At 55.5% G+C, this 27,835-nt stretch overlaps 4 protein-coding genes across 14 annotated transcripts in view; 3 read left to right on the forward strand and 1 right to left on the reverse strand.

The window, feature by feature from the left end:
- The window catches only part of DNM2 (dynamin 2), a 93,447-nt gene extending 87,767 nt beyond the window's left edge, over positions 1 to 5,680 (forward strand). For 4 of the 9 annotated variants that reach the window (XM_060007750.1, XM_060007753.1, XM_060007748.1 and 1 more), the window contains 3 exons: positions 2,014 to 2,246; positions 3,340 to 3,594; positions 4,180 to 5,099. In XM_060007750.1, coding sequence (XP_059863733.1) covers positions 2,014 to 2,246; positions 3,340 to 3,594; positions 4,180 to 4,249 — 558 coding nt within the window. In that variant the 3' untranslated portion in view covers positions 4,250 to 5,099. Of the gene's footprint in view, positions 1 to 2,013; positions 2,247 to 3,339; positions 3,595 to 4,179; positions 5,100 to 5,555 lie in introns of those variants that run through there. The other 5 variants (XM_060007752.1, XM_060007751.1, XM_060007755.1 and 2 more) reach the window with 2 other exon arrangements.
- Positions 5,681 to 5,858: 178 nt separating this feature from the next.
- On the reverse strand, positions 5,859 to 8,864 carry TMED1 (transmembrane p24 trafficking protein 1). The gene is made up of 4 exons (XM_060007758.1): positions 8,576 to 8,864; positions 7,785 to 7,882; positions 7,462 to 7,645; positions 5,859 to 6,710 (listed from the first exon to the last, which is right to left on the reverse strand). The coding sequence occupies exons 1-4, from the start codon at positions 8,756 to 8,758 to the stop codon at positions 6,492 to 6,494; spliced, it is 684 nt and encodes a 227-aa protein (XP_059863741.1). The 5' UTR covers positions 8,759 to 8,864; the 3' UTR covers positions 5,859 to 6,491.
- Positions 8,865 to 14,961: 6,097 nt separating this feature from the next.
- C3H19orf38 (chromosome 3 C19orf38 homolog) lies at positions 14,962 to 25,276 on the forward strand. The gene is made up of 7 exons (XM_060006613.1): positions 14,962 to 15,063; positions 16,144 to 16,452; positions 18,644 to 18,736; positions 19,708 to 19,735; positions 20,473 to 20,516; positions 21,723 to 21,757; positions 24,694 to 25,276. Exons 1-7 carry the CDS (start codon positions 15,033 to 15,035, stop codon positions 24,838 to 24,840), a joined length of 687 nt encoding a protein of 228 aa, XP_059862596.1. The 5' UTR covers positions 14,962 to 15,032; the 3' UTR covers positions 24,841 to 25,276.
- Positions 25,277 to 26,941: 1,665 nt separating this feature from the next.
- The window catches only part of CARM1 (coactivator associated arginine methyltransferase 1), a 40,801-nt gene continuing 39,907 nt past the window's right edge, over positions 26,942 to 27,835 (forward strand). For all 3 annotated transcript variants that reach the window (XM_060007759.1, XM_060007760.1, XM_060007761.1), the window contains exon 1: positions 26,942 to 27,195. In XM_060007759.1, coding sequence (XP_059863742.1) covers positions 26,967 to 27,195 — 229 coding nt within the window. In that variant the 5' untranslated portion in view covers positions 26,942 to 26,966. The remainder of the gene's footprint in view (positions 27,196 to 27,835) is intronic.

Raw genomic sequence — 27,835 nt, forward strand, 5'->3', positions numbered from 1 at the left:
TCTTTATCCATTCATCTCTCGATGGGCACTTGGGTTCCTTCGATGTCTTGGCTATTGTAAATAGTGCTGCTGTGAACATAGGGGTGCATGTATCTTTTCCAGTTATAGTTTTGTCTGGGCATATGCCCAGGAGTGGGATTGCTGGGTCATATGGTAATTCCATTTTTAGTTTTTTAAGGAACTTCCATACTGTTTTCCATAGTGGCTGCACCAATTTACATTCCCACCCACAGTGTAGGAGGGTTCTTTTTCTCCACACTCTCTCCAGCATTTATTATTTGTAGACGTTTTGATGATGGCCATTCTGACTGGTGTGAGGTATACTTCATTGTAGTCTTAATTTGCACTTCTCTTATAATTAGCGATCAACATCCATTTTTTAAAATTAATTTATTTATTTATTTTTGGCTGCGTTGGGTCTTTGTTGCTGCGTGTGGGCTTTCTCTAGTTGCAGCGAGTGGGGGCTGCTCTTCATTGCGGTGCGCATGCTTCTCATTGCGGTGGCTTCTCTTGTTGCGGAGCACAGGCTCCAGGCACGCGGGCTTCAGTAGTTGTGGCTCGCAGGCTCTAGAACGCAGGCTCAGTAGTCGTGGCACACAGGCTTAGTTGCTCCGCAGCATGTGGGATATTCCTGACAAGGGCTTGAACCCATGTGCCCTGCATTGGCAGGCAGATTCTTAACCACTGCGCCACCAGGGAAGTCCCCGACATCCATTCTTAAAAGGACAATTGTAGAAGGAGACTTCTCTTAGGAGATCTCATACATCCATTGAATTGATATTTCAGTCTCAAAACCACTCTTGCCCTTAACGGGGAAGCTCTGGAAGCATCCCCTCCAAAATCAAGAACAAGTTGGCTATTTCCACTTTTATTTAATCTTCTTGTAGGGTGACTAGGCAATGAAGTTAGACAAGAAAAATTATTTATTTATTTATGGCTGTGTTGGGTCTTGGTTACAGTGCACGGGCTTCTCATTGCAGTGGCTTCTCTTCGTTGCAGAGCACGGGCTCTAGGCGTGCGGGCTTCGTTAGTTGTGGCACGCAGTCTCAATAGTTGTGGCTCGCAGACTCTAGAGCGCAGGCTCAGTAATTGTAGTGCAGGAGCCCAGCTGCTCTGCGGCATGTGGGATCTTCCCGGACCAGGGATCAAACCCATGTCCCCTGCATTGGCAGGCGGATTCTTAACCACTGCGCCACCAGGGAAATCCCAAGAAAAATAATTTAAAGCTGTGAACGTCAAAAAGAATAGGAAAAACTGTTTGTATGTAAACATGAACATGTATACTTAGAAACCCCAAGAAAAGTAACTAAGGGATTTCCCTGGTGGCACAGTGGATAAGAATCCGCCTGCCAATGCAGGGGACGTTGGTTCGAGCCTTGGTCCGGGAAGATCCCACATGCTCTGGAGCAACTAAGCCCGTGCATCACAACTTCTGAGCCTGATCTCTAGAGCCCGCGAGCCACAACTACTAGAGCCCGTGCTCCATTAGAGAAGCCACCGCAATGAGAAGCCCACGCACCTCAACAAAGCGTAGCCCCTGCTCGCCACAACTAGGGAAAAGCCCACACACAGTGACGAAGACCCAATGCAGCCAAAAAAAAAAGATATAATGGGAGAAAAGATAGCAATAAAAGAGATAAGATTCAGGAATTCCCTGGCATTCTAGTGGTTAGGACTCCGCATTTTCACTGCCAAGGACCTGGGTTCAACACCTGGTCCAGGGACCAAGATCCCGCAAGCCATGTGGAAGTAAAAAAAGATAAGATTTTAGGAATAAGTTTCACAAGAATCTGATGAAATGGGTTGGAAGAACACTTGCAAGCACCCCTGAGGGACTCGGGAGACAACTGAGTGGAGAGCTCACCTCCTTGTAAGTATCTCCCACGTTCTGCAGTCAGGTGAAAGACGAAGCCCCGCCCAGCATGCTGGGTGCTCTTCTGGCCCTTCGCAAGGCTGGCTGAGCTCTTGGCTGGTGTGGTGGGAAGCCCTGACCTCTCCAACCCTTGTCCTCAGACGAAGGCCTTCATCCACCATGAGCTGCTGGCGTACCTGTACTCATCGGCGGACCAGAGCAGCCTCATGGAGGAGTCGGCTGACCAGGCCCAGCGGCGGGACGACATGCTGCGCATGTACCACGCGCTCAAGGAGGCGCTCAGCATCATCGGGGACATCAGCACCAGCACAGTGTCCACACCCGTGCCCCCGCCCGTTGATGACACCTGGCTCCAGAGCACCAGCAGCCACAGGTCTGCGAGGCCTGGTCGCCTGCAGGCTGCAGAGGCTGCTGCCTGCGGGATCCCAGCTCCACCCCCTGCCACGCCCCCATGTGTCCATCAGGGCACAACCCACGGGTGGGCGGGGTGCGGGGGCCCCGACCACCGATGGCTCAGCACCCAGGGCTAGCCACAGTGTGGGACTGCCTCCTCGCCTAGGCCTGAAGGGACTGGAGACAGAGGGTTAAAGGCCTGCCTGTCTCCTGGTGCCTTCCATTGGTTAAGCCCCAAACAGAAGCCAGAGAGGGCAAGGGGCCTGGGCAACCCCGGCCATACGGGTGAGCCTCCTGGGGCATAGAGCATAGCTGAGAATGGCGGGCGAGGGGGAACTGGAGGGACACGTGGAGGGTGTAACCAGCATCCCCCGCCCTGTCCACCCTGGAGCTGAGATGGAAATAAGGCCCTGGCATGGGCAAGTCAGAGCATTGGGCAGGGACATCTAACCAGTGACAGGACAGATAGTGGGAGGAGAGAGGATTGGTCAGGGAAATCTCAGAAGGTGCCAGCCCTCCTGAGCCCTTGGGGAGCCTTGGAGTTCCTCGGGGAGAGGGCACAGCAACCAGCCTGAGGGGCATCAAGTGCTTGGCCCCAGAGGGGAGCCTTGGGCAGGGTGGGGGGGGGCACCTGGGACAGAGGCCTTTGGGCCCTGCAGCCTCTGGAGGCATTTGGACCTGATCTGAAGGGCAGGGCTGGGCTCTGAAAGGATCTTTGGCTATAGAGGGGGGATTAGAGGAGCGGGGGAGGCCCGAATGGGGCCAGTGAGAGGGGAATGCCCACGGGAACGAGGCCAGAGGGAAGCAGGAGCCCTTCGCAGCTAAGGACAGGTGCTGCGCCCTGGCTCAGGTCTTGGGGCTGGACGGAGGGGCCCAGTGTATCTGCGCTGCCCCACGCCCAGGACCGGGCAGTCACCTGCATCTGGCTGGGTGGTAGCTGGTGCCAGCCCATGTTACAGAGGAGGCCACCGTGGCCAGCACCCCACGCCCCGCCTCGGGCTTCCGCGGCCACACGGATGCGGCCAGTGCTGCCACCCCCCATCTTCAGCTCACACCCTCTCCTTCCTCCACAGCCCCACTCCGCAGCGCCGGCCTGTGTCCAGCATGCACCCCCCAGGCCGGCCCCCAGCAGTGAGGGGCCCCACCCCGGGGCCCCCCCTGATTCCTGTGCCGGTGGGGGCAGCAGCCTCCTTCTCAGCGCCCCCCATCCCATCCCGGCCCGGACCCCACCCCAGCGTGTTTGCCAACAATGACCCCTTCTCAGCCCCGCCTCAGATCCCATCTCGGCCAGCTCGGATTCCACCCGGCATCCCCCCTGGAGTGCCCAGGTAAGGCTGGACCCCCTCGCTGCCTGCCACCTAGAGCCACCAGCCTGTGCCCTGCAGGGAGCAGAGGAGTCACTGGCATCCCCATTGGGCTGGTGGGGAAACTGAGACTCAGAGAGGCCAAATTCACGGAGTGGTGGAGTCAGGGTGACTCCCAGGCTCTCGGGCCTGTCCTCTTTGTGAGCAAATGGGCCCACCACGTAGCTTGGGTCCCCTCCCACGGGGCCCCTTCCGGTTTTCACCTGTCCCCTTTCTGAGGATATGCACGTCGGTCACTGCGCCCGCCCCAGCCCTGCCTCTCCCCACCCTGCAGGCCAGGGTCTTTCCTCCCTACTTCTCCTGTGAGTAACCTGAGGTCCAGGGCGGGCGGGGGACTTGCCCAGGGTCACAGAGTAAGGGAGTAATGGCAGGGGTACTGATGTCCAGGCTTGGCACACTCCTTTCCAGCACCCGAGCAGCCTTTAGAGGAGCAGCCAGCTTCGGGCAGCAGCCTGGGGCAGCGGTGGTGGGGCCTGGGTCCTCCTCCTTGCCCTGCTTCCGGCCTCACTGCCCCCTCCCCTTCCCCGTCTATCTCTATTCTCTTTGCAGCAGAAGACCCCCTGCTGCGCCCAGCCGGCCTACCATTATCCGCCCAGCCGAGCCATCCCTGCTCGACTAGGCTGCGGGCAGCATGTTCTCGGGGGTCCTCGAGCAGGACCCTCGGTGCAGGAGCTTCGGTGGTCCGGGCCCATCCACCGCCACCCCTGGCCTTCCAGTCCCCACGCGGGACCAGGCTCCCTGCAGGCAGCCCCTGACTCTTCCCTAACCCTGGCCCCGGTCAGGGGCTGGCCTGGCCCCCATCCCCAGCTGGACACAGCACTGAATGGAGGGGCCCTGGAGCCCCAGGATGAGGGGAGCCGGGGTGTTGCACTTTGGGGGATGGGGTCTCAGGTAGTAGAGGAGGCAGCTGCGTCCTGAGTGCCATCTTGAATGAGGGGTCCAGGCCGGGGTGGCGGTGCTCACCCAGGGGCTTCTCTGGCCAGGAAAGCCTGAGTAGGCCAGGCTTTCTAGAAACGGCACCGAGGGTGTCCATACCCCCAGTCCTTGCTGGGGCACAAGGAGTGTGTCTGCTTCTCAGCAGTGGGAGCTCCCAGCGGCGAGCCAGGCCCAGTGGGCCCAGCGCTACCCGCCCGCCCAAGTTGTACATATTCCTTCCTTGGCCGTATTAACTGCACGGCCCAGCCTCGGCTGCCGGAGGTGCCTTTCCCAGGTCCGGAACACTCGGCCCGGCCAACCTCGCTCTCTCCTCCCTGGGCCATCTCCTCCTCCTGGGTCCCCGGGGCAGCCTGGGCTCAGGGCTGAGTGGGTGGGGAAGCTTCGGGGGCCTCTGGGCTCCCACTCAGGCCTCCCCCACGGGTCGGGCCCAGGTGGCCTCTCTGTGAGCAGACCTTCTCGCTCGCTCGGTTTGACCACTGTAAGTGCCTGCACTCTGTATCCTATTAATAAACTAAAATAAAGGGAAGACGCTTCTGGTGGCTGCTGTGTGGGCCTTTTGTGTTGACCTTCAGGCTGAGGACGGGGGCTGCTGGCCTTCCCCCTTCCCCCTGCACCCCCAACGGCACTGCTCTTGGGGAGAGGGTTCACTTCTGGAGGGGAGAGCTTTTACTTGCCTTAACACTTCAGGAGTAGGAGCAGACATTCACACAGCCACACACACAGGCCTGGCTGTCCCCCCACCTGCACCCCAGACGGCACTGGTTACAGAGGCCAGGACGGGGGCCTGCGGCAGGCGTTGCAGTTACTGAGGGGTGAGGGCCTCCTGGCCCTGCGCCCCAGACTGTGCCGCAGTCAGGCCCCCTCCCCACCCGCAGTCTCCTGAGGACTTTCCCCAGAGGCCCCCTTCGCCCTCTTCGGGGCACAGGCCTTCCAGCCCAGCCGGGGACACAGTTAAGCTTTGCTTTTTCTGATTTTTCTCTTGTGCCCAGGCGACCACCTCCATCGGCTCCTGCCCGACCTTTCTTCTGAGCTTCGTGGGAGACCCCTCCCGCCTGCCTGGCTGCCCCCTTGGGGGCAGGTCTGTCCCGGCTGGTGTCCCTGAGCCCCAATCACCAGGCTCTGTGATTTTTCTGACCATAATTTATTGACTCTGGTGCCCAGGCCAGACTGCCCTTTGTTCCATGAGGCTCCTGTGCGGGCTTTGGCCGAGGCCACCCCTCAGCCCTGTCTGGGGCCCCTGCAGGGACAGCGGGAGGGGCAGGTGGTCTTGGAGGCCCCGCTCCTGGAGTTCTGTTACCAGACCTCACACCCAGCCTGCCCCCAGCTGGGCCGAGGGGCCGGGCCCCTTCCTGTCAATAAAGTGACTGTTCTCGCAAGAACACTGCGGCCACGTCTCCTTCCCGGCCCCTAGCACGAGCAGGCCACCCCCAGCAGTAGCACAGCCCTCAGGCGGAGCCACAAGGAGAAGAAGGGAGGCATGGCATCCCACAGCAAGCCCCTTCCTACCGGGACCTGGCTTGGAGGGCCAGTGGGGAGGGAAGGGGGAGTTTGCTTCCTGGGCCCCGTCCGTACCGCGTAGGGCTGGCGCAGGCTGGAAGGCTCCGGCTAAGGCACGTTTTACAGTAGGGGACAGAGGCAGGGCCAGAAAACGCAAGGGTTGCATTCGAACGCTGCAGTGCCCCCCCATGCACAATTTCCGGGTGCTAAGCCACCCCTCCTGGAGCGTCCATGTCTGCAAGCCAGCTGGTATTCCCTACCCAGCCCCTGAAGGGAGGAGGTGCAGGGGGACCCACACCTCAGGCCTGAACTGCACAACCTCCCCTCCCGTAGAAAACTAAGCTGGGGAAGGGACCCCACCCCCGACTAAGTCTCACACGCATGCGCCTTGCTGCTCTTCCTTTCGCCTGTTCTTCCACGGCAGTGGGCTACGTAGGCACGGGCCGCTTGTCTTGAAAGAAGCGCTTGAGCGTGCAGACTTGCAGCACAGCCACGAGCAGCAACACAGCCACGTTCACAGCAGACCAGAAGTTGACCCGCTCCAGGTTGCCCTCTTGCAGGTTGCGGTCACGTGCCTCAAAGGCCCGCAGCAGAGTCAGCATTTGGATGCTGCGCTCAAGCCGGATCCTCATGGTCTCGATGGACTCCTATGGCACAGAAGGAGAAGGAGGTCAAGGTTTTGTCCTGCAGAACGGGGTGAGAGTTCATGTTTGGGGGGAGAGGGAGAGGCAGCTGAGAGCACAGACTCAGTGGCCAGGCTGCCTGAGTCTAAATCCCTCTGCCACTCAATGGCTGTGTGACCATAAGCAAGTAAATAACCTCTCTGGGCCTCAGTTTCCTCCTCAGAATTAAACCTCAGAGTTGCCATGAGAATTGAAGGCCTAATTTTGTTTTTGGCCGTACCGCATGGCTTGCGGGACCTTGGTTCCCCAACCAGGGATCAAACCCCGGCCCCTGGCAGTGGAAGCTTGGAGTCCTAACCACTGGACTGCCAGGGAAATTCCTGAGTGCCTAATTAAGTATAAAGAACATATTAGTGGTTAATAAATAGCAGTAGGTGAAGCCAGACTGCTTGGGTTCAGATATTGGCTCTGTCAGTTGCTGGCTGTGTGGCCTTAGAAGAGTTACTTAGCCCTCTTGTGCATCAGTTTCCCCAACTGTAAAATGGGGGATAATTAGAGCACACTCCCTACATATAAGGTGGTTATGGAGATTTAATAAGTTATTTAAGCCCTTAGAACAAGGTTTACACCTAGAAATGTTCTACTGTTACTAGGTTGGGGGCACCAGTATGTAGGAAAGGCAGGGTCAGGCCAAGGCGGACCCCAGTCAAGGTGAGAGGGTAGGGTCCAATGCCAGAGATCTGGGAGGAGTGGCCCCAGCTTGGCCTGGGCGCACCTTGATGTCCTCCATCTTGACATCCAGCATCTCCTCGGGCTCCACAGCCTCTGCCCAACCCTCCACCTCCTCATCATCCTGCAGGCTGTCAAAGATGAGTTCAAAGAACACCAGCTTCTCTGAGATGGTGCTGAAGGAGTTGTCAAAGCACAGCTTGTAATCCCCGGCCTCCGTGGGCTCCACCCTGGGCAGACAGACACACAGACATGACCCTGAGTGGCCGGCCAGCCAGACTTTTCAAGGCAGGCAGGGTGGTAACCCGAGGCCGCTGGTGAGGGGCAGGGCTGTAACTGAACCTGGGCAGCCAGCAGGACTTAACTCACGTGTGCACACCGTCTGCCTTGCGGGACTCACTGACCAGCAGCACTCCCTGAGGGCTCTCCAGAGTGAAATCCACGTCCAGCCCAGCACCTCCGATCACCTGGGGGGCAGGTAAGAGCGGGTGGAGGGCTAGGGGTAGGCCAAGGGCACCTGCCAGAGAAGGCCAGGGCTCGGCCGACCCGCACAGACCCGTACCGACCACCACCAGGGGCCTACCTGAGCTCCGACACCTACACCTGCAAGCCAGTCCCGCCCCTCTCCCGTGCCTCTGGCCGCGCCCCTTGCCTTGGCTCCGCCCCCATTGATTTGATGGCCTCAGGACCGGCTCTTTTATCTGGTCACGCCCCCCCTAGAGACCACGTCCCGGCTTGGCCACACCCCAAATGAGATGACGGAGCCCAGCCTTCTTCTCTTAGCCCAACCCCCGAGAAATTCTCAGGTTGGCCACGCCCTTTCTTGTACAGCATTCTGGTCTCGCCTTGCAACTCCCGCAATCGACCAAACCCTTTTGGCCACGCCCACCCTTGAGGGTCCTGCCTTCTGAAGGGCTCCCTCATTCTCCCGATGGCCCCTCCTCTCCGCTGCCCCACTCTAGCCCCGCCTTCTTCCATTCCCATCTCTTCCGCTCCCACGCGCTGTCCCCGCCCCCTCCGCTTAGCTCTCCCTGGCTCCGCCCCCGCGCTCCTACGCACGGGCTCCTCCTCCTTCCCTCTTCAATGCATGCATTGCTTGGTCTGTATGGCCACGCCCTCTCTCCCTGGCTCCGCTCGCTCTACGGCCCGGGACACTCTACCTGGTACTCAATCTCAAGGCTTGCATTGGCCGGCGCGGACTGATAGAAACATTGCTTCCGCCCCGCAGGCAGTAGGAACGTGAACTCGCCGTCCTGGATCGGCGGGGGCCCTGCCCCTCCCACCCCCACTGGCGGCAATAGTAGCCACAGGGCCAAGGCTAAGGCCGCGCCGGCCGCCATCATCCGGGTCACCCTCTGGTCTGCTAATAGGTCGCGGTTCCTTTAAAGAGTTAGCCCTGCCCCCTCTGCTACTCGGCGGGACTCATTGGCAGCCGCTTCTGCCCGTTGTCCGAAGCCCGCGGAGCCAGGAGTGAAGGACCCCCTGAGAGCATAGCTGCCCGAATGAATGACTGATGCGCCTGAAAACACTCGACTTTCTACAGACGTTTTCTTTGCAAAGTCTCCACTTCTAGTCTCAAATGCTGGTGGGGGGGGGCAAAAGTACAAAAGTAAGACACGATGGTACATTCTTCTCAGGCAAAAGTTAAGACAACTGTAGTGGAGGTGGCCGGGTCTTTCCTGCGGTTTTCCCAGAGTACCCCGCGCGCGACGAGGATTGTGCGATCCAGCCTGGGTGTAGCGGATCGGAAATAGAGATAGCGCATGGCCCTGCACGCGACCCGTAGGGCTCGTCTAGAAAGGGTCAGCTAGGGTGGGCGGAGACCCTTTTATGTTAACGTGGGGGGCGACTTGTGCCAGGTCTGTGAGTTTGGTCCCGGGTCGGATGCCTAACCACTCATTCCTTGGCGCCTTAGAACCGTCACTTTATCAGTTTCCTCGTTTGTGAATTAGAGGTGATGAGAATTGAGATGAGACCTGGTCTATAGTGAGCGCCCCGCATTTCTTGCATATAGTTAGCACGGCGGCTTGGCCCCGCCCTGCACCCCAATGGCCTCAAACTCGAGGGCTAGAAGGTAAACAGTGATTGAAGTGGCCCAGGGTAAGAAGAATAACAGCCGAGGTGCTTAGCGTCAGAAGAGAAGAGAGGAGAAGAGACTGTGGGTTTGGGAGGCAGGTTGCCTAGTTCAAAGCACGCCTCACGCTTTACTTGAGGCATCACTCTGCTGAGCCTCACTTTTCACATCCATAAAAGGGGTGTGGGGACTTCCCTGGTGGCTCAGTGGTTAAGACTCGGCGCTCCCAGTGCAGGGGGCCCGGGTTCCATCCCTGGTCAGGGAACTAGATCCCACGTGCATGCTGCAACTAAGAGTTTGCGTGCCGCAACTAAGGAGCCCACCTGCCGCAACTAAGACCTGGCGCAACCAAATACATATTTAAAGAAAAGGCGGGGGCGGGTGATACTAGTCCTCCTTCACTGGGCTGTTGTGACGATTAAGTGAGATGCTTGTTTAGTGCATGGCATATCATAGGCCCTTAGTAAATATTATCCGTTATATTCCAGGTTTATCGCCCTTCCTTGGGCATGCCGCCAATTAACCTCTCCCTCAGTCTGGCTTAGAGGATTTGGAGGCGACCTAAGCAGATAATCAAAGATGTCGCTGGAGAAGTGGACTCTGGTGATTCCATCTAAACATAAGAAAAATGCTCAGATGGAAATTCTGAGTCTTTCAAGATAGGCCTGAGAGAGGTTGGCAGGTGGTGGTAATTACTCTTCGAATACAGCTGGTGGCTGTCAACTGTTTTTGGCGTTTGGAGAGCTTGGGGAAGTAACACTTTGTAATGTCAAAGTTTATGTATGATCACGCTTCGTACTCCTTTTCGTTCCAAGTTTGTCTATCATTCAGACTCACTACTTGGACATTTTGAAGTAGTTGTGGAGAACGAGTGATAACTTTTTTTTTTTAATGAGATGAATTTCACATTGCATTAGATTAATAATTTTAAGTGAACAACCCAGTGGAGTGGCATTTAGTATGTTCACAATGTTGTGCAGCCACTACTTCTACCCACTTCCAAAACATTTCATCAGCCTAGAAGGAGACCCTGTACCCATTAAGCAATTATTCCTCATTCCCCCTTCACCCCAGCTTCTGGCAACCAATCTTCCTCTATGGAATTAGCAATTCTGGGTATTTCATATAAATGGGATGTGTCTGGCTTCTTTCACTTAGCATGTTTTTAATGTTCATAATATCAGTATTTAATTCCTTTTTATAGCTGAGTAGTATTCCATTGTGTAGGTATCTGTTGGACACTTGGGTTGTTTCCACCTTTTGGCTGTCGTGAGTAGTGCTGCTAAGAACATGTGTATTTTGAGTATCTGCCTTCAGTTCTTTATGGTGTATTCCTAGGAGTGAAATTGCTGGGTCATATGGTAATTCTATGCTTAACTGTTTGAGGAACTGCCGAACTTTCCCACAGTGGCTGCACCGTTTTACATTCCCACCAACCATGTACGAGGGTCCCAATTTTTCCACATCCTCATCAACACTTGTTATTTTCTATTTTATTTTTAGTATGTCCCTCCTAATGGATGTGAAGTGGTATCTCATAGTGGTTTGTTTGTTTCTTTTTGGGGGATCAAGCCATTTTATTGAGGGGCATCGGGAGAGGGCCTTAGAGCTGGGAGGACAGTGATATCTGACATCCTTCTCCCGGCCCTGGGATCTTCTCAGCTTCACAGTCTCTGAAAGCTCATAGTGATTTTGGTTTTTTGGGTTTTTTGGCTGTGCCAAACAGCTTGTGGGATCTCAGTTCCCCGACCAGGAATTGAACCCTGGCAACAACAGGGAAAGCCCGGAATCCTAACCACTAGGCCACCGGGGAACTCCCGAAAGCTCATGGTGGTTTTGATTTGCATTTTCCTAATGATATTGAGCATCCTTTCATGTGCTCATTGGCCACTTGTATATCTTCTTTGGAAAAATGTTTGTTCAAGTCTTTTGTACATTTTTAAATTGGGGTGGTGTTGATTCATATATTATGGAATGGAAAAGGAAGAAAGAAAAACAATGAAAAACCTCTCCCACTCTTTGCCAGTCTCTGCTGGGGCACATCCATACTTCACCTGGGTGTTTATAACTCTGCCTTAGTCTTCTCTTCCTGTTTGCACCAAGTTTAGAAATCAGCCAGAGATGAAAGGGTAGGGTCTTCTCAGGTCTTTTCTGAGCATTTGTCCTGCCCTGGGCATGCACATTGCTCTCTAAGTTACCCAGTGTGTATGGGTACTTTTGAATGCCTTAATTACCCAAAGAAACTCTCGCCCCAGCTTTTCCTCCCAGCTTTTGGTAAGTCAGTTGTAATCTTGTGCCCCAGAGAACTGTGTTTTCCAAGAATGTGTTCTGAGTTAAACAGACAAGCACCTTGAGGCAGTCCCTCAGGTAACCCCCAGACATCTTAGAACAGACACACACAATACTGTGAGAACGAGGGCTGCTCTGCTCCCTTAGAAACTGGGGACCAGGGCCCTATACTTCACTTGAAGACACAGGCTGCTGTCTTCAAGTCCTCCACTGTGCTGGGAAAGGAGATGAGGAAGGGCAGGGAAAACACCATAAAAAGCTTTCCTGCCATGATCAAGTTGCCTCTTCTTGATTCAGCATTTCCTTGGTTGGCATCAACATTGAGCTGTTTTCCAGAGTTTGGATAAAGTTAATTCTTACCACTTCTGCTCAGTTGGTCGATGTTTCGGTGGAGGTAGAGGCCCATGGAGCTACGAGCTCTGCCATTTTCACTGTTGTCTGGGGTGAATGGGTGATTCTTGTTTCCCTCAATTAAACAAAACCATCCCCCTCCCCAAGTATTCAATAAAATTTACTGAGTGACACTGTGAATAAAACAGACAATGTCCTCATGGAGCTGTCATTCCAGTGCTCCTCCACTAAATGATTTCAGGAAGTCAGAGGCACTGAGAAGTAAATGCTAGGTGGGTAGGTGGGGATGGTTCATCTCACCTGGATGGAGTCGGAGAGATTCCCCAAGAAGGTGGCATTGAAGCTCAGGTTTGAAATAGAAGGGAGAAGAGGCAAGCAGAAAAGAACAGTGCTCTGAGGTCAAAGGCTCTCAGAGACTTCAAGAGGCAGAAGGGAGATGAGGGTGGGGTGGGTGAGAGAAGTAGCCAGAGAAGAGATGGGAGCCTTCGGCAGAGGCCACATCATACAGAGTCCCTCTTCAGTTTGTAATGTTGGCCTAGGATCTTAGCCTGGGGTTCTTATAACCATGGGGAGTTAGCAGACTGGCTTCTGGAGGTCAGGAATCCCCTGAAATTATAACCAAAAGATTACAAGACCATGTGCTGGGCAGACTCACTACTTGGACATTTTGAAGTAGTTGTGTTTGTTTGCCCCACCAGAGCTGTTCTCTACCATTCCCTGTACTGCTTCGCAGTGGGAGGCAGGGAGCTGGTATCTACACACCGGGTCAACTTGGCTTCCTTTTCCTCTTATTTCCAGTTGGGTTCAGCCCTGGTAGGATATCTGAGGGCCGAAGGAAAGGAAGGTCTAGGTATCTATTCCCTGGCTCCTACCCTGTTGGTCTGCATCTTTCCACCAAAGCTTGTAACTCCAGCTCTCTCCAAGTTCCAGAACTGTTTTCTCCCCAGCAACTTCAGCAACCCAACAACTGGCTGCTAACAGTTCCCTGACCCCAGGGAGTCACCATCCGTCATTGCTTTCCCTTCACCCTGCCCATGACTCCTCAGTCCTGTCTCTTAAGGGCATAATCTGTGTGTCAGCTGACCAATACAGGTATGTGTGGCTATTTCTGAATTCAAAATTCCAGGTTATAGGGACTTCCCTGGTGGCGCAGTGGTTAAGAATCCGCCTGCCAATGCAGGGGACACGGATTTGAGCCCTGGTCCAGGAAGATCCCACATGCTGCAGAGCAACTAAGCCTGTGCGCCTCAACTACTGAGCCTGCGCTCTAGAGCCCGCAAGCCACAACTACTGAGCCCGTGCTCTACAACTACTGACGCCCGCACGCCTAGAGCGCGTGCTACGCAACAAGAGAAGCCACTGCAATGAGAAGCCCGCGCACCACAACGAAGAGTAGCCCCCGCTCGCCGCAACTAGAGAAAGCCCACGTGCAGCAGTGAAGACCCAATGCAGCCAAAAAAATAAATAATAAATTTTAAAAAAAAGAAGCTAGGAAAAGAAGAGCCAATTAAACACATGGTAACTGGAAGAAAGAACAAAATAATGAAATAGAAAACTGAAGATAGAGAAAACAACAAAGCCAAAAGTTGGTACTTGGAAAAGATTAATAAAACTGATTAACCCCTAGCAAAGCTAATCAAGAAAAAAAGAGAAAAAACACAAATATCTATCATCAGGGATGAAAGAGGAGACATCACTACAAACCCCACAGATATTAAAAGCCTAACAAGGGAGAGTGAACAGGCTTATAGCAATACGTTTGATAAGTTAGATGAAATGGACAAACATGAAAATACAAGCATGCTAGTTGGAATCAAAGAAAATTACAAGGTACTATGGCAGGCTTCAGCAAAGGCATTTTTCTAAGTCCAGAGGAATCTGGAAAGATTTCCTAAAAAATGGCACTTAAACTGAGACCTGAAGCAGAAGTGGGATTTGACCAGGTCTATAGAATTGTGTTCCAGGCAGCGATGATGGAACACATGCAAAGGCCCTGAGGTTGAAATGAGCTTTGTGTATCCAAAGAAAAAAAGTCCACGCTAATGGCCCTTTTTCGTATTTGGCAACTACATGCTTACATCCTTCCTGGGTGTAAACCTCCAGGTGGACCTACCTGCTGGACTTGACCAGAAATGTTTGGAGACCAAAGCAAATCTGGTAAGACAGAACTTTGGAAGTTTCTGGGCTATCAACGGGAGGCAATTTATGCTGCAAACAATGTCATTTCCTCAGTTCTGCAGCTAGTGTTTCCTTCCACCTGGTTGGTGAAGCCCCTGAGGCTTTCCTCCCCTGTGGCCTCACACTGGGAACGCTCACACTACACTAGGCATTGCACTTCATGACATGAATTCTTTGGAGCTAGTGTCCACTACTCTTAGCCCCATTCTTCAGAGCAGCAAGCTGAGGCTTCCAAGAAGGACCTTGTCTTGCCTGAGGTCACAGAGGCCAAGCCCTAACCACCATGCCCTACCAACTTCCACCCCACATGTTTCAACTTCAGCACTGGTTGGGCCACATTTTGTGACTTGGGCCTGGGTTTCCCAAAAAACCTATGTTCCTTGTGCTTCCTCATGCCCAGGAGTTCTCAGGGGAAAAACAAAAAACAAAAAAAACCACGCACTGGACCATCTCATTCATTTTTCCCCTCCCATCTGCCGAACCTTGGCCCCTAAGGAACAGTGAGGTGCCAGGGTCTGATGTGCGTGCATGGAAGGGGTGGGGAGGGGAGAGAGTCCCTTTCAGCGCCCAAGTGTGTGTGTGCAACTTCCTGCCAATGAGGAAACACTCGGCTTAAATCAGCCCTGGTTCTTCTTTCCTTGCTCTGGCCTCACAGGAGGAGCTGGCAGTGAGCCGTGGGCCGCGCTGGTCTCAGCCAGATTTCCTGGCCAAACGCGCGAGGAGAGATGCCCTGGACCGTCCTGCTCTTTGCAGCCGGTGAGCCTGGTGCCCCTGTGCCACCCCTGCTCCGCTCCCTCCACCTCCCCAACCTTGCCTCTGCTGGGGGGTGGCAGGGAGGGTGTGTGTGTGTGCAGAAACCAGGTGCTGGAGAAGCTGAGCCCTGACCGATTTGCCCCAGAGCCTTGGAAATGCCCCAGGAGCACGGATTTCTCTTGTCTCATTATCCCCACCCACATCAAGGGTACCAGAAATGTCAGCCCACCAGAGACAGCAGTGCCCACGCCCCATGACTCAGCCCTACTTGACCTCTGCAGGCTCCTACCTCCAGGGCTGGGGCAACAGGAGGATCTGCTGGGGGCTCAGAGGGTGGGGCGGGGAAGCTAGATAAGGGAAGGCTTGTGTCGACCTCACCTGAGCCAGGCACTCTGCCCGGGAGCCTGTGAGCAGCTGGGGAGACACTGGTCCCTCCTGCAGGAAGTCGTGCCCCAAAATCATATTCTTCACCACAGCCTGGAAAACAAGATAGAACCCCTCTGCCCTCCCCTTCTCCCCTCGGTCACCCTCCCTCCTGCCACCCAGGCTCCTTGAACACACCGCATCCCTTCCAGCCTGTGGCCTTTGCCCCAGACTGTCCCTCTGCCTGGAATGCTCACCCCCAGTTCTTCCTGTGCCGTGTCTCCATGGAAGCCTTCTGTGGCTACCCTACCACCCTTGTCTCCCTGAGAAAGTCAGCCCCCACCCCTCCCCGGGGCAGGCATACCTTATCTGTCCGCATACCTTATCTGTCCCTCTATCTGTCTATCTCGTCTGCTGCTCTATCCCCAGCACCTAAACAGGGCCTGGCACGTAGTCAATTCTGTTGATCGAAGTAGTACGAGTATAATTGCGCTGCTGTAACATCCACGGCTATTATAATAAAATGACTCAAATGCAGCGATCTCTCACCATGTGCTGGGCACTCTACCCCTTCAACATCACAGTAGGGTAGGGAAGACTAGCCTCCGGTTGTACATGAAAGCCAAGGCCCAGATAGGGTGAGCCACTTGCCCAAGGCTACACAGCCAGGCTGGCCTCTGCTCTAACCACCCAGACAGCCTCCCCTATCTTGCTTCGCAGGCTCCTTGGCTATCCCGGCGCCATCCATCATGCTGGTGCCCCCACATCCCAGCAGCCAGAAGGACCCCATCCACATCGCATGCATGGCCCCCAGGGATTTCCCGGGGGCGAATTTCACACTGTATCAAGGGGAGGAGGTGGTGCAGCTCCTGCAGGCCCCCGTGGACCAGCTCGAGGTCATCTTCAACCTGAGTGGTGGCAGCAGGGAGGTTCCAGGGGGACCATTCCGCTGCCAGTATGGCGTGCTCGGCGAGCTCAGGCAGCCTCAACTGTCGAACCTCAGTGAGCCCATGCACGTCTCCTTCCCAGGTAAGGCCCTTCCATCATTCCTCACTGCCCCGGGCTCCATTTTCTCACCTCCGAGGCTTTGTAGGTGCTGTTCCCTCCACCTGGAAGTCATCACAGGACGAGCCACCTCTTGCAACTTGCCAGGACTTTCTCACTTTTCCTTGTTTAATCCTCACAGTCACCCCCATGCAATGGGTACAGCCATTCTCCCCATTTTCCAGATAAGGAAACTGAGGCACAAGAGATGAAGAGACTGGCCCAGGTCACCCAGCCAGCAGGTGGCAGAGCGTTAAACCTGGCATGCGTTCACCCTCCCTGAAATCCAGGCGTTAAACCTGCATGCTCTCCTGCACCCTCCCTTGAGCCCCTGCTATGTACCAGGCACTGCCCTTGGCACTGCAGGTTCAGCAGTGAATGAAACAAAGTCCCTGATGTCTCACAGTTGACATTCCGAGGGATGGGGACAAACAATAAATAAGGAGTTTGGCAAACATTCAGTCTGCCAACAGGGGACAAGGAAAGTGGCAGGGATGAAATATAGCCCTGGCAGTGAAAGCGCCAAGTCCTAACCACTGGACTGCCAGGGAATTCCCAAGGGTGTCATTTTTTTTTTTTTGTGGTACGCGGGCCTCTCACTGTTGTGGCCTCTCCTGCTGCGGAGCACAGGCTCCGGACGCGCAGGCTCAGCGGCCATAGCTCACGGGCCCAGCCGCTCCGTGGCATGTGGGATCTTCCCGGACCGGGGCACGAACCCGTGTTCCCTGCATCGGCAGGCGGACTCTCAACCACTGCGCCACCAGGGAAGCCCCCCAAGGGTGTCATTTTAAATAGAGAGGAGAGTGGCCAAGGAAGGTCTCTCTGAGGAGGAAACGTTTGAGCAAAGACCTGAAGGATGATGAGTCAGCCACGTGAGTGTCGGGGGCAGGAGTGTTCCAGGCAGAGGAAGCAGGCTGTGCAAAGGCCCTGGGACTGGAGCGTGCCTGGTGTGTTTGAGAGACATAGAGGCGCCCCATACGGCTGAAGCATAATGAGCAAGGGGGAAAGGTGGGGGAGATGAGGGCAGAGGGGAGGCGACGAGGACTGTGCAGGGTTTTGTGGCTGCAGCAAGGGCTCTGGCTTTTCGTCTGAGACAGAAGCCCTGGGAAGGCTGATGTCTTCCTCTGGTCTTTCCAGGAGAGGGGGCTGGGCCTGGGCTCTGGATCAAGGAGCCGGAGGGAAGGAGGAGCCTCTGGGTGGAGTCTCTGCTTCACCATCAGTCAGAATTTTCCTGCTGCAAAGAGAACTTTGTTGCCAGCAGAGGCCCACCGGCTGTGATGACAGAACAGTCTCTGTGTCCTTCCCCGGCCTCAAGTTGCACAATCAAAGGCCCCCTTCTCTCACCTTGGTCCTGTGGTCTCAGAGTGGGGAAGTGACACCCCTCCTGCCCCAGGTGAATGAATGGACAAGGGCTAACACTGAGAACACTAAGTGTGTGCCTCTCCTCCCCTCTGGGCTAGTTCCTGACCTCCACTGGGATCAGGGCATCTCCTGCTGGCTTCCCTCTCTCTCCAGGGAGGGGCAGCCGAATCTTCTGCAGAGACATTAACTGGAGCTGGGGCTTCATGCTTTTGTGGCTGACCTCTACGTGGGCCTCAGGGTCCACCATGTGGCTGGGGGTGGATGTTGTCTGACTCACTATTACCCAGCCAGCAGGACTCTTCAGACCACAAGTAACTGAAAACTTGACTCAAATTGGCTTCAGCGACAAAAGGGGATTTGTTGGGTCACTGAACAGCACTGACTTCAGGCATGGCTGGATCCAGGTGCTCACTGATGTCAGGAATCATGTGCCACTTCTCAGCTCCGCTTTCTTCTGTGTCTTATTCTCAGGCAGGCCCTCCCTCTCAGGGTGTCAAAATTGTACCTTGGAGCCCCAGGTGTATATCCTACCAGCTTTGTAACGCTGGCCTGAGGAGTAAACCTCTCTTCCCAGTGGTCTAGCCAAAGTCCAGAAATTACTTTCATTGGCTCAGCTTGGGCAACATACCCCTCCCTAAACCAATCAGGTTGGCCAGGGGGAGGGAATATGCTAATTGGCCAGAAACAGGTTTGCTAGATCCCCAGGGTCTAGCAACACCCAAACCAAATGGAGGAATGACAGGAGTCCCACCTTCTCCCTGCAACCCCACAGTTCCATGACCTGCCCAATCTCTCTTTTCCCATCTTCCTCTAGTGCCCACCTGGATCCTGGCACTCTCCTTGAGCCTGGCTGGAGCCTTCCTCCTCCTCGCTGGGCTGGTGACCACTGCGTTGGTCGTCAGGAAAGGTAACGGCAGGCAGAGAAAGCATGGCCCACCAGAACTTGTGTATGCACTCCCACTCATACCCATTTTTAGGAGCACGGTTGGGAGTCCTTACTACAAAGGTCTAGCAGTGAAGAACCTTCCAGAATTTCAATGATGGTGGTGGGCAAGGGCAATTTATATATGTATATATACATGTATATGTGTGTATATATATATATATATATATATATATAAATTGTTGTAAAGTATACATGGCATAAAATTTACCATTTTAACCCTTTTTAAAAAATTATTATTTTTTTGGCCACGCTGCGCAGCTCGTGGGATCTTAGTTCCCTGACCAGGCATCAAACCCGGGCCCTGGCAGTGAAAGTGGATCACCTGGGAATTCCTTTTTTTAAAAAAATTATTTTTAAATTTTTAATTTTTTTCATTTTAACCCTTTTTAAGTGTCCAGTTCAGCACCATTAAGTATATTCACTTGGTTGTACAACCGTCGCCACCATCCATCTCCAGAACTCTTTCATCTTCCCAAACTGTAACTGTCCCCTTTAAACACCGACTCCCCGTTCCCCCTTCCCACAGCCCCTGGCACCACTGAACTCAGTCTTTAAAAACAAAATTAAGCGGGAATCCCCTGGTGGTCCAGCGGTTTGGACTCTGTGCTTTCACTGCAGGGGCCATGGGTTCTATCACTGCTCGGGGAACTAAGACCCTGCAAGCCACATGGCGTGGACTTAAAAAAACAACAACAAAAAACCCAACAATGTTACATGCTCATACCTTGTTTGAAGTTTTTACCAACCTACATTGATCATGAAATTGGGGGGAAAAAAGTGTCTTCAGTAGCTCCCCTGTTGAGTGGGAAATTTGCCAGCGAAGAAGGAAAGGCTGGGCTACAAATGTATGTGGGCCTTTTGGTTTCTTGGCTTTTTGCAACCAGGATGCAACCAGGACCAAAATCTAACAAACGCTTTTTTCTCTCTCCCAGTTAAAGTAAAAAACTTGCAGAAGAAACGGTGAGACCATCCCTGGAGACCCTCAGAGGGTGGTTTTGGGGAAAGAAAACTTAGTCCCAAGGCAGGAGTTCCTGATGGCCATTAAAGACTCTGATAGCTGGCCGGGTTCTGGGGGAAGAAGGGTCCTTCCAGGGCTCCACCCCAAACAGGGTCTTCTGGTGGGAGGCTGGCTTAATAGAAACAGGTGCTATTCAGGAAGCGCCTACGGTGTGCCCAGCATTGTGCTGCGGGACTCTGGACCCTGAGCTCACGTGATCCTTGTGGCAGCGCTGGAAGCAGGCACTAGGAATGGCCCCATTTTACAGATGAGGAAGCTGAGGCTTCCTCGCATCCCTTTACGGCCATTTGCCAAAATTTGCTAAGTAATCATTCTAGAAATCCACAATTGTGGGAGAGGCGAGTGGCGCCCCCTGGGGTTGTGCAGCACCCAACTTGTAGCCTGTAGACAGTGGCCCTGGTTCCTGGGCATCAGAATCTACTGGCTCCAGCCTCGGTTTCTCCCCTCTGAGAGAGGGGTGGACACCGTGCTGCCTAGTGGCAGAGAACTAGCAGTAGCCCCGGTGATGGAATCCTGACTTCACCTGGCTGTGGGGCTCCTGCGAGAGAATTTCCATCTGAGGGGATTCAGGGAGGATGCGGAGGTGGGGTGGGGAGGAAGGGCCAAGTTTGACCAGGGCTACCTGGAACGAGCCTCCTGCCTGAGACAAGTCATCACTTTCTCCCGAAACCCTCTGCAGGGAGCGAGAATCCTGCTGGGCCCAGGTTAACTTCGCCACCACAGGTCTGTGCCTCCCTGTTCCCGTCCCTCACCGGGGTAGGGTCACTGCCTCAAAATGCCATCGGGTCTCACTACTCGCTACTGAGCCCCTTCTATAGCTGCTCACTTCCCTTAGAGTTGAGAACACACGCTCCCCTCTTTCTCCCCCATCCCCTGCCGTTTCCCGACCAGGTTCACCTTTTTTTTTTTGGTGTGAACATCTTTCACCTCTTACCTCTCCTTGCCCCATCCTCATGCCTTTCACTCATTCTGCCCTCTGCCTAGAATACTTTTCCTCCCTGTGGTCTGTCTAAAGGTCGCCTCCTTCGGGAAGCCTTCCCTGACTTCCTAGGCAGGATCTACTCTTTCTACTTACATGCCCCCAGAGCCCTGTCGTTCTTCTTACCCCCTCAGTAGAAACACAATTAAGTAATCATTGCGTGCTTGGGTGTGTGACACTCGCCTCCACCACTGGACCATCAGCTCCAAGGGGGTGGGGAACTGCATCTGTCTTGTCCACCATCAGGGCACCCGGCTTTCACAGTGCCTGGCACCGTCCTTAAATGGAGCCCCACTTGTGGTCCAGAATGTGCTGTTCTGCTGGGGGGGGGGGGAGAGGGACCCAGCCTGTGAAGTGCGATGCCCAGGAAGGGGCTCCAAGCAGAGAAAACTCCATTCTCTGTACTTCTTTCACTGTCTCACGTATTTATTGAGCACCCCGACTATGTGCTAAGGTCTGGGGTCTCCCAAGGTAACCAAGACAGAGGTGGTTTCTGTCCACAAGCCCATACTCCGGTGGGGAAACAGCCCATGGCGGGCCGGACCCTGTCTGGGCTAGGAAGCTAGTCCCCAGAGGAAGTGGTGTTGAATCAGAGACCTATAGGGGGGAGCAGGGAGTAGCTGGGTGAAGAGCGGGCAACCCAGGGTGGGGGAGGAGCTGAGAGGTGTTCTGGAAAGTGGAAGTGAGACAAGGCACCATTTTCCCAGAGGTCAGCCAGAGGTCCCTGAGGGAGGGTTCTGAGCAGTGGAGGGACACAGTTCAGTTTGTAGCTGTGCACAGTGCACCCTGTAGAATGGGCTGGAAGGGGGCAAAGAGGATGAGGGGTGATGGACCTTACGCCCTTCCTCATGGTTGACTTGGGGCCTGTGGGCTTGCGGGGAGGGCCTGGGGAGGGCGGTGAGCAGGAAATCTGAACCGGCCCCCATCCTGGTCTTCTCTTTCTGTTGCAGACATGTCCTTCGATAACTCCCTGTTCACCATCTCCGTAAGTCGTCCTGTTTCTCGGTCCCGATTTTCTACTGACTGTCATGACCGTGGGAGGTTTGGGGCTACCACCAGGCTGGGTTGACCTGTTTGTCTCTGAGCTTCTGGGGTCTGGGAAAAGCCCAGAATCACTGAGCAGGGATTGTTTGTGAGCTGAGAGTTGGCACTGGAAAATGCCAGGGGATTGGAGGTAGGCATGTTGTCCAGGCCTTCGTGGGGCAGTGGGCGGGCCCCTGGTTGTCAGCACTGCCTTTGCACTCAGAATGGTGACAAGGGACTCAGGGTGACCTGGTGGCTTCTTTGGGGTCATGGAGCCTTGTGACAATCTGGTGTACACTGTGGTTCGCTCCTGGTATAAAGAAAAGCCTACTTCTGTGTTCAGTTTCGGGAACTTCAGCTTAGCTGTCCCAGACATGCGTCTCCCTTTCGAGGGGGAGGGTCTCAACCCTCATTCCCATCCCCACTCCCCACCCCCTGCTTAGCAAGGGGTGTTGCTCCGCCAGATCACACAGTGTCCTGGCTGGGATTTGCACCCAGGTCTATGGGACTCTTCTACACAGCTGCATCTTGTGATGGCCTTGGGGTACTTATTATTATTAGTTTACTAAATTAGAGATATCCGACCCCTGGACACGATGGATCAAGAAAATGTCCAGCTAGGGGAATTCCCTGGTGGTCCAGTGGTTGGGACTCCACACTTGCACTGCAGGGGGCCCAGGTTTGATCCCTGGTGCGGCATGGCCCGGCCAAAAAAACAAAAAGAAAAGAAAATGTGCAGCTAGCTCTTCTCCATGCAGAGAGGGGTACAGGTCTGGGGTGCAGGTGGTCCCCCTTGAGGCGGCCTCAGAAGTTCCATCTGTGTAAGTGGACGCTTTGGGACTTCAGTCAGGGAGCCTGGGGTGGAGTCAGTCTGCTCGGGGCACCATGGTGGGGAGGGGGGTGGGGGGAGGTTTGGATGGGTTCAACATAGCCTTCCTGGGCATCTGGACAAGAACAAGATGAGGCCCTTCATCCCTCAGAGCTTCTTAATTCTACAGGGGGAGACAGACAATGCCATGTGGGGTAGGAGTGACCAGGAAGCTCACTTAGGTGGGAGATCCGGGAGGTCTCTGGGATTAGCGACAAGCAGGAGGTAGCTGCGGAGGATTGATCCAGGCTCAGGACACGTTCTTGGCACGGCCCAGTAGGGGTGCAGCGGAGTGAGGAGTAGAGAGGGGCGCCGCGCGGAACTTTGACTTTGACCCCAAGTGAAGGGTGTGCCATGAAAGGTTCAGGGCAGAGGTGGGACTTGACGTGCTCTATGTGCTCACGGGCGCCCTCTGGCGGCTTCGTGAAGGATAGACTGTGGGGGACCGTGGACGGACGGGAGCTGGGGGACCCGGCAATGGTTCAGGCGCCAGACGTGGCGGGTAGTTTGGGCCAGTGTGTTGGCAGTGGAGGTGGAAGAAGCGAACAGATGCAGGTCAGGTAGATTCAGGGGATGGGAAACACGGCACTGATTTTGGAGTGGATGAGTGGGCCGAGGGAGAAGGAGGCGTGGCGGAGTTCCGGAGAGACAAGAGACAGGTCACCTCACTCAGTGCTGCCACAGAGCAGATGGAGACTGGACCCCAGTCACTGGTATACAGATGGTGGGAAGGAAGGGGCTTGGCACCGGCCTGTTCAGCCCTCTGAGATCGCAGCTCAGGGAACAAATCCTGAGCTGTTAAGAAAAGCCTGGCAGGCGGGGCAAGTTCTGAAACCTTCTGTGAGAAGTCACACCGCTCAAGGCACTAGCCTGGTGATTACTGCCTCCCCCGCCCCCCCCCGCACCCTTTTTTTTTTTTTTTTTTTTTAAGGCATTTAAAATGAAACGGTGGAAAACAGAGAAAAGGAAGGAGAAAAATAACTTATTTCCGTCCTGGTGACTTTAAAAATATATTTTTTTTAGTTAAATTTTTTTTTGACTATGAAATACATCCAAATGTAAAAATTATATACATAGTAAAATTCTCTTCTCTTTCTTAATCCCTCTCCACCCACTGGTCTCCCCCTCTGCACACAGACGTACAGGTAAATCACCATTAGGAGCTTCCTGCACATACAAGCAAAGGCAAAAATAGCAAGTCTATATCCTCACTCTTTTTAACACAAATGACAGCATGCTAGCCACACTGTTATGAACGATGCTTCTTTTCCTTAACAGTAAATTCTAGTGATCTTTGCTAGTTTTTAAAAAGAATCATTGTAAAATAGACATAAAATTTACCATTTTAGTCATTTTTCAGTGTACAGTTCTGTGGCATTAAGTGTATTCATATTGTTGTACAACCGTCACCACCATCATCCCCAGAACATTATCTCGCAAAACAAATCCTGTCCCGGGACTTCCCTGGCAGTCCAGTGGTTAAGACTCAGCACTTTCACTGCAGTGGCCTGGGTTCAGTCCCTGGTTGGGGAACTAAGATTCCACAAGCCGCATGGTGTGGCCAGAAAAAATAAAACTCTGTCCCTATTAAACACCAACTCCCTGTTTCACCCCCACTGCAGGCCCTGGCACCCACCATTCTACTTTCTGTTGCTTTGATGGATTTGCCTATTCCGGATTTTACAAAGAAATTATGCCATACAGTGTTCATATTTATGAGTCGTAGCCACCCCCGGGGGGGGGTGTTGGCATTCTCCCCCATTGTACAAAAGGGGAAACTGAGGCACAAAGGGGGCCATCACACCTCATCAGGGAGAGGGGGAGCTGCGATTCGATCCCAGGCTGTCTGGTTCCCTATTCAGCAGAGAGGAAGGCAGGACAGACAGCAGGATCAGGGCGCTGAAGCTGTGTGTGTGTGGGGTGAGGTGAGACCCAATGGACTGGGGGAGTCTCGGGCTCAGAACATGGGGCAACCCGAGATCCTGAAACCCCAAATCACCCGGTTCTCTATTTTTCCTCCACGGACAAAGAAAATGACTTCAGAAGAAGACGCAGCCACCCAGGATGCTCCCTCAGGCTCTGCTGCGACACCTGGCAACTCTGGGACCCGGAAGAGGCCCACCTCCACGTCATCCTCACCTGAGCCCCCAGAATTCAGCACATTCCGGGCCTGCTAGGGGAGCCCTTCTCTCTGTCTGCGTGCCCTCCGTTCAGCCCTCCCCCTTGAGCTGGCTGGGCTTTGCAGGGTCTCAGTTCCCTCCAGCTACGTTGGGGACTTCTCGCTGCTGCTTCCTCAGGGCAGTGAACAGAGGAAATGAAGGGGACCCCCTGGCCTTGGGACCTTCCTTGCAGAGGAGCAGGAGTGGGAGAGGGGATGCAAGCATCTGCCTGGAGGCTGGACAGAAAGCAGGAAGCCTCTCTGGATTGCCAGCTTTTCAGACCACCACGGAAGGAGCTGTTAGGATCCCTCAGCCAGGCCATTATGAAGTCTGAGCTCTCCACACACCCCTCCGCTTTCCTTCGTCCCATGCATAACATGGTGTGGACACCATGCACACTGTCCCATGCAAAAACCCAATTACACCTGACTTGGGTTTTTGGAGCATAGGGTACCTGGGGGTTATATTCTATGTGCCCTGCTGGCATGCCTAAGTTATTAATTATAATGCTTGGAGCTGTTCCCAAGGCCTCTGTGGAGTGTAATCCTTCAAGCCCAGGACCTCTGGGGTCCAATCACTGATTGCAGGGTGGGGGGGGAGGGGGCAGTACCCCTCAACTGCATGCAGTCAGGGTGGTGTATTGGGAGGCCCATGGGGGTGTAGGGAGGGGGCAGTGCCATGTGGGGTCTCTGCTAAAGTCCTTGCATTGGTGAATACAGGAGGTGGAATGATGGAATGCTTGAGGAGAATGAGTAGTAAATGAGCAGGTCCAGGGACTTCCCCGCCGGATTAGTGGTTAAGACTCCTCCTTCCCAATGCAGGCGGCACGTGTTAGATCCCTGGTCGAGAAACTAAGATCCCGCAAGCGGCACGGTGGGGCCTTAAAAAAAAAAAAAGCAGGTACCGGGAAGAGTGGCAGCTGGAGATAGCGGGCGGCAGCAAGCACCTTTGGAAGCCACCAAAGAGGAGGAGAATGGGGGCCTTGGAGCAGTGGAGGTGGGACTTGGAGGGAAGATGGGTGTGTGTATCTGTGTATTGAAAGGGGCACTAGGCCCTAATCTGCTGGATTCACTCGTCAGCCATCACTGCGGGAAGGGTGAGTGAGTTGGGGTGGGGGGGAAGGGGCTAAAAGAGAGGTCTAAGAATTTTTTTGTGGGGGCGAAGACAGTGAAGGGCCAAGGATGGAGGAGGAGGGCACTGGGGGAAGCGGCTGGAGATGATGGGGAAGAGAGAAGGAGAGGTTGAGTGCTCCGAGAGGGGGCAAATGTGGCGTTCAGAGGCCAAGTCCATGCTCAAACTGCTTTCCCAGAGGGCGCGCTGGGGGTGGAGCCACAGGCTGGGGCGTGTCCCTACGTCCTGTCCCCGCCCCTCACTCCGGCCCTCCCCAAGAACCCAGAGATTCACAAAGCGAGACCAGTGGTGGGGTGGGGAGCAGGACCGGTATAGGGGCGGGGCCTCTTCGCAGCTGGACCCCGCCCCTCAGTGAGCCGCCGTACAAAGCCGGGCGGGACCAGGGGAAGAGCACACCCTCAGGGGCGTGTTAGAGACTGTCGGGCGTCAGGCCCGCCGCCACCGTTCCCCTGGCTGGGGGAGCCACCTCACACAGCACGGCCGCTTGCGCGGGGCGGGGCTCCAGCGTGTGTCCGCACGGCCGAGCACCGCCCTTTGACGCGCGCTCCGAGCTGGGCAGCCGCACCGCCTTACAAAGCGCGGCCATTCGGGCCGCGCCGGGCTGGAGGCGGGGCCCAGCCCTAGGGGCGTGTCCGCGCGGCCGAGCACCACTTCTGACGTACGCTCCCGCCCTCGCTGTTCCTGGGCCAAGGAGTCACCTCACAAAGCTGCGACCGCTAGCGCGGGGCGGGGCGGGGCGAGGCGGGGCCGCGCCGGCCCCGCCCCCCAGCGTGCTTCCTCCCAGAGCCCAGGGCCGCCGGCAGGGGGCGCTGCGTCACGGGGCTGGACCGCAGCGGCGGTGGCGGCGAGGCGGCGCGTGGCCATCAGGCGGCGCTACCTGGCTCGGCCTCGGCCTCGGCCTGTGCGGCGGCGGCGGCGGCGGCGGCGGCGGCGGCGGTGGCAGCGGCGGCGGCCTGGGCCCGGGCGCGGCGGCGGCGGCGGCGGCGGCGGCGGGGCCTGGAGCCGGATCTAAGATGGCAGGAACGGCGGCGGCGGCGGCGGCGGCGGGGCCGGGCGTGGGCGGCGCAGGGGCGGCCGGCCCGGGTGTCACGGGGCCCTGCGGGGCAGTGTCCGTGTTCCCCGGCGCCCGCCTCCTCACCATCGGCGACGCGAACGGCGAGATCCAGCGGCACGCGGAGCAGCAGGCGCTGCGCCTCGAGGTGCGCGCCGGCCCGGACGCGGCGGGCATCGCCCTCTACAGCCGTGAGTGCGGGGCCCCAGGGCCGGGCCGAGGGCCGGGCTGCGCGCGGGGGCTGCGCACGAGGCCGGACGGGCGGGGGGCCCGGGGTGGACCGGACGCAGCCGCGGTGAGGGGACCGGGGTCCCGAGGGTGAGGGGCCCTGATCCTTGGGGGCCTGGTATGGGCTCCGTGGGGCCGGGCCGAGGGAGCTGGATGTGAGGGGCCCCCGAGTGAGGGGTGTGGAGGAACGGTGTCAAAGGGGCAGAAAGAGAAAAGAGGGCGTGAGTGGTGGCCAGAGGTGAGGTGCCCCGAGCGGGAAATGGGGGAGTAGTGAGGGCCCTGAGATTGGGAGGGGGTGGGCAGGAAGTGGGGGGCCGAGAGTGCAAAGTAAGAATTCGGAGGAAGCCGGGGGTGGGGGGGCTGGGTGGGAGGGGAGGGGGCCTGGGCGTGGGAGAGGTGGGAGTCTGTGGGCGGGTGTGGCCGCTCTAGCGGGGAGGAGGGAGGGGTGTGGGCAGCCTCTGGCTATCTCAGGGGACCCTATGGACTGCCAAGGACGGTTGGAAAGTGGTGCCCAGTCTGGAGGGACCTGGAGCACCCTGTGCCACTCATCTGGAGGGCTTGGCGTTCTGGACCCCCGAGTGGGAAACTTCTAGATCTGGGGAG

Source organism: Delphinus delphis, chromosome 3, assembly GCF_949987515.2.
Source record: "Delphinus delphis chromosome 3, mDelDel1.2, whole genome shotgun sequence".
NCBI classification, from domain to species: Eukaryota; Metazoa; Chordata; class Mammalia; order Artiodactyla; family Delphinidae; genus Delphinus; species Delphinus delphis.

Coding starts and splice junctions, on each gene's coding strand:
- TMED1 (XM_060007758.1), bottom strand. CDS start 8,758: ATGATGGCGGCCGGCGCGGCCTTAGCCTTGGCCCTGTGGCTACTATTG. Junction 7,646..7,784: donor AAGGCAGACGGTGTGCACAC/GTGAGTTAAGTC, acceptor CTGTCTGCCCAG/GGTGGAGCCCACGGAGGCCG. Junction 6,711..7,461: donor TCAAGATGGAGGACATCAAG/GTGCGCCCAGGC, acceptor TCTGTGCCATAG/GAGTCCATCGAGACCATGAG.
- C3H19orf38 (XM_060006613.1), top strand. CDS start 15,033: ATGCCCTGGACCGTCCTGCTCTTTGCAGCCG. Junction 19,736..20,472: donor AAAAACTTGCAGAAGAAACG/GTGAGACCATCC, acceptor AACCCTCTGCAG/GGAGCGAGAATCCTGCTGGG. Junction 20,517..21,722: donor GGTTAACTTCGCCACCACAG/GTCTGTGCCTCC, acceptor TTTCTGTTGCAG/ACATGTCCTTCGATAACTCC.